This window comes from Alexandromys fortis, unplaced genomic scaffold (genome assembly GCF_014885135.2).
Source record: "Alexandromys fortis isolate MF-2015 unplaced genomic scaffold, M_Fortis_MF-2015_v1.1 scaffold_150, whole genome shotgun sequence".
In the NCBI taxonomy this organism is placed as follows: domain Eukaryota; kingdom Metazoa; phylum Chordata; class Mammalia; order Rodentia; family Cricetidae; genus Alexandromys; species Alexandromys fortis.
Window position 1 is genome coordinate 1,972,591 of NW_026068027.1, and position 8,849 is coordinate 1,981,439.

Here is an 8,849-nt window from a genome sequence, read left to right on the forward strand (position 1 = left end):
GCGAGGGGTGCACCCACACACTGAGACAAGGGGGAGGTTCTGTCGGGAACTCACCAAGGCCAACTGGCCTGGGTCTGAAAAAGCCCGGGTTAAAACCGGTCTAGCTGAACATAGTGGACAATGAGGACTACTGAGACATCAAGAACAATGGCAATGGGTTTTTGATCCTACTGCATGTAGTGGCTTTGTGGGAGCATAGGATGTTTGGATGCTCACCTTACGAGACCTGGACGGAGGAGGGTTTGTCTTGGACTTCCCACGGGATGGAGAGCCCTGATTGCTCTTTGGGCTGACGAGGGAGGGGGAGTGGATTGGGGGAGGGGGAGGGAAAGGGGAGGCGGAGGTGGGGAAGAGACAGAAATATTTAATAAATAAATAAAGAAAGAAAAAAAAGACACAGAGGAAACTTCTAATTCCTCACACTGTTGTTTAACCCAGAAATTCTGTCTCCTCTTTGATTCACTCTATTGATGGATCATTTTGTTTGTCTTATTGTACTTGTAAGCAGAGGCTGTTTGTTCATTTGCCCAGAACCGGATAATCACACAGAAAATATATTAATTACAACACTGCTTGGCCTATTAGCTCAGGCTTCTTATTAACTAACTCTTACATCTTAAGTTAACCCATTTCCATTAATCAATGTATCACCACAAGACTGTGACTGTGGCCTACTGGTAAACTTCTAGCACCTGCCTCCTTCAGCAGCTGCATGGCATCTCCCTGACTCTGCTTACTCTCTCTGTATATCTCTTCCAACCTAGCTATTTTCTGCCCTGTCATAGGCCAGAATACCTTTATTCATTAACCAACAAAAGCATCACATATGCAGAAGGTGATCCCACATCAGTACTTTTCATCTCTAGTATTTCAGCCTAGTTTTCTTCTAGATTCCTTTCTCATGGGCTGTAGTAGATCCCTCAATCCATTCCGCTGCTTGTCTATATTCTCTTGATATTCAGCTAGGAATTCATTTACTATTTTCTTTGATTTCTTTGAACACAACCATTTCTTAAGTTCTGTGATTTCTTCAAATTCACTCTTCATGGAGGCTATTACTGAGATTACCCCTACAGGTTTATGTGTCTGAACATTTGGTCCCTAGGTCGTGCTGTTTAGCAGGGGCCCCAGTGGAAGTGCAGATGCAAGGTGGGGACTGGATTTGACCTGTGACCAGGTTAGGTCACAGACACCCAAGAAGTTCCATACCTCTAAGTGAACTCCGCAGAAGCTGCAGATCTAGGGACCACTTCTGAATCCTGCAGTTAGAACCATTAACGTTTGTTCTACGTTCCACAGAAACTCCAACAGAAATGGTGGACCCAGAGAGATGATTAAATAGATAATTTAAACAGACCCATAATCAGCAATCAGACTGAGTCAGTAATAAAACTCTCTCAATAATAAAAACCCAGAACTGAATGGATTCATCACAGAATTCTGAGAACTTCAAAGAACCAATACCAATACTCCTTAAATTTATCTATAAAATAGAAAAGGAAGGAACACTTCCAAATTATTTTTATGAAGTTTATATTACCCTAAGAACAAAACTGAAGAAAAATACAAAGAAGAAGAAAACTGCAAAATAATCTCTGTGATGAACATAGATACAAAATTGTCAATAAAAATTTGGTAAACAGAGTACATTGAGCTCCATAGAGACAGCGCCGGGGCAAGCGAGAGCCGGACGGGCACTGGGCGACTCTGTGCCTCGCGGACGAAAATCAACTAAACATGGGCAAAGGAGATCCTAAGAAGCCGAGAGGCAAAATGTCCTCGTATGCATTCTTTGTGCAAACCTGCCAGGAGGAACACAAGAAGAAGCACCCGGATGCTTCTGTCAACTTCTCAGAGTTCTCCAAGAAGTGCTCAGAAAGGTGGAAGACCATGTCTGCTAAAGAAAAGGGGAAATTTGAAGACATGGCCAAGGCTGACAAGGCTCGTTATGAAAGAGAAATGAAAACCTACATCCCCCCCAAAGGGGAGACCAAAAAGAAGTTCAAGGACCCCAATGCACCCAAGAGGCCTCCTTCGGCCTTCTTCTTGTTCCGTTCTGAGTATCGCCCCAAAATCAAAGGAGAACACCCTGGCTTATCCATTGGTGATGTTGCAGAGAAACTGGGAGGGATGTGGAACAACACTGCTGCAGATGACAAGCAGCCCTATGAAAAGAAGGCTGCCAAGCTGAAGGAGAAGTATGAAAAGGATATTGCTGCTTACAGAGCTAAAGGAAAACCGGATGCAGCAAAAAAGGGGGTGGTCAAGGCGGAAAAGAGCAAGAAAAAGAAGGAAGAGGAAGATGATGAGGAAGACGAAGAGGATGAAGAGGAGGAGGAAGAAGAGGAAGATGAAGATGAGGAAGAAAATGATGATGATGAATAAGTTGGTTCTAGCGCAGTTTTTTTTTCTTGTCTATAAAGCATTTAACCCCCCTGTACACAACTCACTCCTTTTAAAGAAAAAAAAATTGAAATGTAAGGCTGTGTAAGATTTGTTTTTAAACTGTACAGTGTCTTTTTTTGTATAGTTAACACACTACCGAATGTGTCTTTAGATAGCCCTGTCCTAGTGGTATTTTCAGTAGCCACTAACCTTGCCTGGTACAGTCTGGGGGTTGTAAATTGGCAGGGAAATTTAAAGCAGGTTCTTGTTGGTGCACAGCACAAATTAGTTATATATGGGGACGGTAGTTTTTTTTTGTTTTTTGTTTTTGTTTTTTTTTTTCATCTTCAGTTGTCTCTGATGCAGCTTATACGAAGATAATTGTTGTTCTGTTAACTGAATACCACTCTGTAATTGCAAAAAAAAAAAATTGCAGCTGTTTTGTTGACATTCTGAATGCTTCTAAGTAAATACAATTTTTTTATTAAAAAAAATTGGTAAACAAAATTCAAGATCATATAAAAAGTTCTTTCATCATGACCAAGTCAGTTTCATTACGCAGATGCAGGATGGCTCAACATATGTAAATCTATAAATGTTATCACATAAATAAACTCAAAAAAAGCACTTGATTTCTGCATTTCATTAAATGCAGAGAAGGCCCTTAGTTTCTTATTCTAAATTTCTAATTCAAAATATCTAATATTCTTTGTCTTGGTTATCTTTATTAAATGCCCTCATTTCTAAACGTCTCTATAAGATTAAACAGAGAAGAGGAGACCGCCTTGGTTTCTTTACCTGTTACCATGATAAAATTATCCTAACAAAAGTAACTTATGTGAGAAAGGTTTTATTTGGCTCACAGTTCAAGGGCACAGTCTGTATTTATGGAGGCAAGAGCCACAAGTTAGAAAGCAGAGGATCATGAGTACCAGTGTCTACCATCCTCTTACTTTTTGTAAATAAGTTTTTAAGTGTATGAATGTTTTGTCTTCAAATATATCTGTGTACCATGTACATGCCTATGTCAGGAACCAGTCTCAATAAAAATACCTTTTACCAGGGTAAGGGAGTGGGTATTTAGAAATATTAGTAAAGAATATGAAGATATGTGTGAAAATAATAAAACAGAAAAATATGGAATAGAACTGGGAAGGAATTCCAGGGAATGCCGAAATCACCCAAGTTTAATTTCCAATTGGTTAAAATACCCCCTACCCAAAGAGGTAGGAGTAAGATAAAAACTGCATTAACTCGACACAGGGAAATGAATAGACCAGCTGAAGGTCACAGGTTATCTCCATAGTTAAGCATTCTGTTTCTAGGGCAAAACAAATCACAGTTGCACTCTAGACCAAAACATTCTGTAGGCAAACCACTCCCTGGGTGGAATCCAATGTTATCTCCTTAAGGGAACTGGAACCTTAGTTGGATCCTTAGACTTTTGTTTGAGGTAGAAGCTCGTCTACTTCTCTAGTCCTGAAATACAAGATCTGGATATTAGCCACACCTGTTGACAATAACCTCAAGAGAGGAGAACTATCTGGCCTGAATCTAGGAGAGACCTTTGTTTGAAGTGGAAACACAATAACCTTGAAGGAATAGAGATAAGTTTCAACTCTCTGACCTTTGGTCAAGGTGGGAACAAGCTTGCAGTTTGGGGCCTCCACACGTCTAGTGTCCTTGGAGGTGGGAAAATGTGTCTGACCCACTAGAACTACAGTTATAGATGGTTGTGAGCTACCACGTAGGTGCTGGGAACTAAACCCAGGTCTTCTGGGAAAATAACAAGTGTTCTTTTTTATATTTATTTATTTATTTATTTATTTATTTATTTATTTATTTATTTATTTTACATCCTCATCACACTTTCCCCTCCTTCTGTCTCCTAGCCCCTCCTCCACTTCTCCTTTGCCCCCCTCTCTACTCCTCTTTCATTTCTATTCAGAAAAGGGCACGCCTTCCATGGATATCAACAAAACATGACATACAAAGTTATACTAAGATTAAGCATCTCTCTATAATAATATTTTGTTTGTAAACTAACAAAGCTTGCCTGAAGATCAGAGTGCAGAGCAAAGCCACTAGTTAGTCATAGGGGCCAGGCAATGGTGGCCCTGACCTTTAATCCCAGTACTCGGGAGACAGAGACAAACAGATCTCTGTGAGTTCAAGACCATTCTGGGATACATAAGATTGGATCTGTCTAAAAGAGAACAGCTCACACAAAGGTGATCCCAGCACCTTTAATTCTTTAGTGCCTTTAATCCCAGCACTAGGGAAGGAAGTAGAGACAGGAGTAATATGGCTGAGCAGAGAGAGGAATATAATGTGGGAGGAGACAGGAACTCAGATGCTGTCTGAGGAATAGTCTGAGAATGCAGTCTGAGGATTTGTAGAGACAGGATTGCTCCTTTGGTCTGAGCATTGGTAGAGGTAAGAATTCTCTTGTGGCTAACCACTCTGCTGCTCTGATCTTTCAGCATTAACCCCCTATATCTGACTCCAGGTTTTTATTATTAAGAACAATTAGAATTCATGCTATACCTCCCCATGTGTTAAGTCTGGGAAGCCCAGCCAGTGTGAGGAATAGGGTGTCAAAGGCCAGGAAAAGAGTCAGAGACAGCCCATTAGGTATCCCACTACCTGCTACACAACTACCATGCTACACAACTGTCACATATATGCAGAGGGCCTAGGTCAGTCCCATGTAGGGTCCCTAGTTGTTGATTTAGTCTCTGTAAGCTACTATGAGCTCAGGTTAGTTGATATTTGAGGGTTTTCTTATGATGTCATTGAGCCCCCTGGCTCCTACACTCCTTCCTCCCTCTCTCTCTTCAGCAGGATTCCCCAAGGTTGTCCTAATGTTTAACTGTAGGTCCCTGCTTCTTCAGGTCCCTACTTCTTTCCACCAGTATAGCAAGGGTTCTCAACTTTTGGGTCATCTCTCCAGCCTCCCTCTCTTTACTTTTTATTTTGAAACAGGGTCTCACTAAGTTAATTCTGTTAACTCATGTTGTTTCTTTCATTACTTGCCTGTTTGTATGGTGGATTATATTTATCAGCTACACATGGCAAGGCATCCCTGCATCTCTGAATGAAACTGACTTGATCTTTTTGATGTGTTGTTGAATTCTGTTTAAAATCTTTTCTTCAGAAATGTTTTATTAGTTCTTTGAGAATTTCATATTTTGATTATATTCTCCCCTCATCCAACTCATCCCAAATCCCCTCTCACTTCCCTACCCACCCAACCTTGTGTTGTCTTTGTTTTAAATCCAATGAACCCAATTTGCTCTGCCCCAAAACTCTTCCAGGTGTGACCATCCATCTGAGGATAGTCAAATTAACAAGAGCTACACTCTTAAAGACAACTGACTTACCTCTCTCAGCAACTATTAATTGTCGACAGTGACATGGCTAGGGGTGGTGTTTCATGTCTAACTCCCCTATCCATGTTGGAATGAGTCTGTTTTGGGATTATAGAGATATTACACATGGTGTGACAAGCACTGAATTCATGTTGCATCTGCCCTGCTGTGCCCAGAAGAAACTGCTTCCTTGTGGTCATCCATTGCTTCTGACTCTTACATTCTCCCCATCCCCTCTTCTGCAATGAGCTTTGGGAAGAGGGAATGTGATATACATGTCCCATTTAAGACAATCTTTAAACAACTGTGCAGCAAATGAGGACAATGACCTCAAAATGTGAACAATGTATAAGTATCTTGACCAGAAATGTATAGTACAATATAATAAATATATTCTAAAATTGTATAAATATGCAAAATGTCTTAAGCAGAGATAGAAGCATGCATGCATACAATATGACAAAATAACTTTGCTTAGGTGTACAAATATTGCAAACAGAAATAGGAGTATATTCAATATAACAAATATAACTTGAATTTGTATCAATACAAAAGAATCTATACACATGTAAATTGTCTATAAATAATAGCTCACAAGTATTGACTCTATTATTTACTATTTTTATTAGTGTGAGAATACTAACACTAATCTACCTATTATCTAGTCCAATTTTCTTTTTGTTTCTTCAAAGAATATTCCTGAGCCTACATAATTTCTACCCCAACCCCCAACCCTATACCAGTGAGAATCAGCTGCTAATTGATGTCCCTAACCCTGAGGACAAGCTTTGTTGTAAGAGGGGGCATCATCTTCTAGAATTACTTCTAGCTGTCATGGGAGTAATGTTTTTTCTATGGGATTCTGTAAAACTAAAATGATGGTTAAGTTTCAAGATTACTATCTTGTATAATTGCAAATAGTCTCTGAGTATTTGGTAGGGTTTATCTGAAGTTCTTATTTGAAGTTCTGGCCAGAGCATTGTAAGAAGGTACACTATTTCAGTTAACTTAAGTTGGAATCATTTTGAGAAACTGGTACTCCAAACTGATCTTAAAGTAGTGCTATAAGCATCATGACATCATATCAACCAGGTGGAATGTTTGTTGTGGGGCCCCATCTTCTTCCCAGAAACTTCAAAGATTACTACAAGAAAATTTATTGTTCATTATGAAAAACTTAAGCATTATTCAGATAGACATATATTCAATGAAAAGTATGACAGAGATCAAAACAGGTAGGGAGAACAGGAATTTTTTTCTGAATTTTTTCTTCTTTCTGTCCCATACCAGATAACTCCTGACATGAGACAGAAACTCTGAATTTTTCTTCTAATGCCATGCTTGGATTTAGAGAAGGATAGCCATTATCCAACTCAAAAGCCAACTTTGATTTTTAAGTATATATATATACATGTTCAAGTAATTAAATTTTTGTGTAGGAGGTCCTTCTGTCTATGTGTTGCTTTCACTGGTTAATAAAGAAACTGCCTTGACCTGTTGATAGGGCAGAACTAGGTAGACAAGGAAGACAGAACTGAATTCTGGGAAGAAGAAAGCAAAGTCAGAGAGACACCATGGAGCCACTAGAGTCAGAAATGCTGAATCTTTGCTGGTAATTCACTGTCATATGATGATATACAGATGAATAGAAATGGGTTAAATTAGCATAAGAGTTTGTCTATAAGAAACTAGAGCTAATGGGCCAAGCAGTGTTTTTAATGAATACAGTTTCTGTGTAGTTATTTTGGTCCTGGGAGGCTGGGATGAACAAGCGACCCCTCCTCCTACAAAATTTTACCCTGCAGATAAAATATCCTTATAAATCGTATTTCTCTTTGCATGGTGATTCTATCTAGATATTTATTTATTTTTCCTCTTTAGCCATCTAAATGTCCAGGGTCTCTTGATTTTGAAAATGTGTATTTTCCTGCAAAGACAAGAACAGAACCCTGCCCCAACATGTATGAGGTTTTCTTACCATCTATATGATTGTCACCTCTGTGTTATTTCTTTTTCTCAAGAGGTCTCTCCTTTACAAACCAAATCTTTATTAATTTTTATGGATGTTATCTATAGTTTTTCTTCTCCTGTTGAAACAAGAGCAAAACCCATTCCCCATCATAGCTCATCTCCTGATTTCCATTCTGAGGTCAACACATCCTTGAAATACACTTGCTGACTTAATTCAGAAGGTTTTCTATTATCCAATGTCTCTCTGCTGCTGTTGTCCCTTTCTCATTAGTGTTAAGAAAATTCAAGGTTAATAAAGCACTATGCAATCTATTTATGGGAGTATTTTCCATCCATTTCTGTTTGTTTAACATAGTATTTTACAGTTTGATATGATCTTTCTATAACTGCCTGACCTGTAGGATTGTTTGGCATACCTGTAATATGTTGTAATAGGGGAGCAGCAGGCTATGTTCCTGGCGCCTGGCCACCCACATGGCTAGCTTATGCCCAGAAATAATTACATGGAAACTGTATTCTTTTAAACACTGCTTGGCCCATTAGTTCCAGCCTCTTATTGGCTAGCTCTTACATATTGATCTAATCCATTTCTAATAATCCGTGAAGCCCACAAGGTGGCTTACCAGGGAAGATCTTAACCTGCATCTGTCTGGAGTGGGAGAACCATGGTGACTGACTGATTCAGCTTCTTTCTCCCAGCATTCTGTCCTGTTTTCTCCGCCTACCTAAGGGTTGGCCTATCAAATGGGCCTAGGCAGTTTCTTTATTAATAAGAAATCACTCCCACATCGGTAATATGCTTTATATTATAATAAGCAAAAAACTGTTTCATTCTCTTAGAAACATATGCTGGACCAATTATCTGTTTTTATTTGTCCAGGTATACCCATGAAGACCATAACTTCAAATAAATGTGTGATTAGTGAATCAACCTTTCTGAGCTCAAAACAGTTGCCCATTGAGAACCTGAATAAGTGTTAATGGTGTGATGTACATATGTTAATTTTCCAAAATCTTCAAAGTGGAATACATCCATCTGCCAAATTTCATTCCTTTGAATACCCTTTGGGTTAGTCCTTGCAAGTAGCAGTGTTTGGTTATAGAAAGAACAAGTAGGGCATC

At 39.2% G+C, this 8,849-nt stretch overlaps 1 protein-coding gene across 1 annotated transcript; it reads left to right on the forward strand.

Annotated features, from left to right (window-relative positions):
* The first annotated feature begins 1,649 nt into the window (after positions 1-1,649).
* On the forward strand, positions 1,650-2,687 carry LOC126514870 (high mobility group protein B1-like). Its single transcript, XM_050164083.1, has one exon. The coding sequence runs from the start codon at positions 1,738-1,740 to the stop codon at positions 2,383-2,385; it is 648 nt and encodes a 215-aa protein (XP_050020040.1). The 5' UTR covers positions 1,650-1,737; the 3' UTR covers positions 2,386-2,687.
* The last annotated feature ends 6,162 nt before the right edge of the window (positions 2,688-8,849 follow it).

Excerpts from the sequence above, each read along its gene's own strand:
- LOC126514870 (XM_050164083.1), top strand. The coding sequence starts at position 1,738 with ATGGGCAAAGGAGATCCTAAGAAGCCGAGAGGCAAAATGTCCTCGTAT.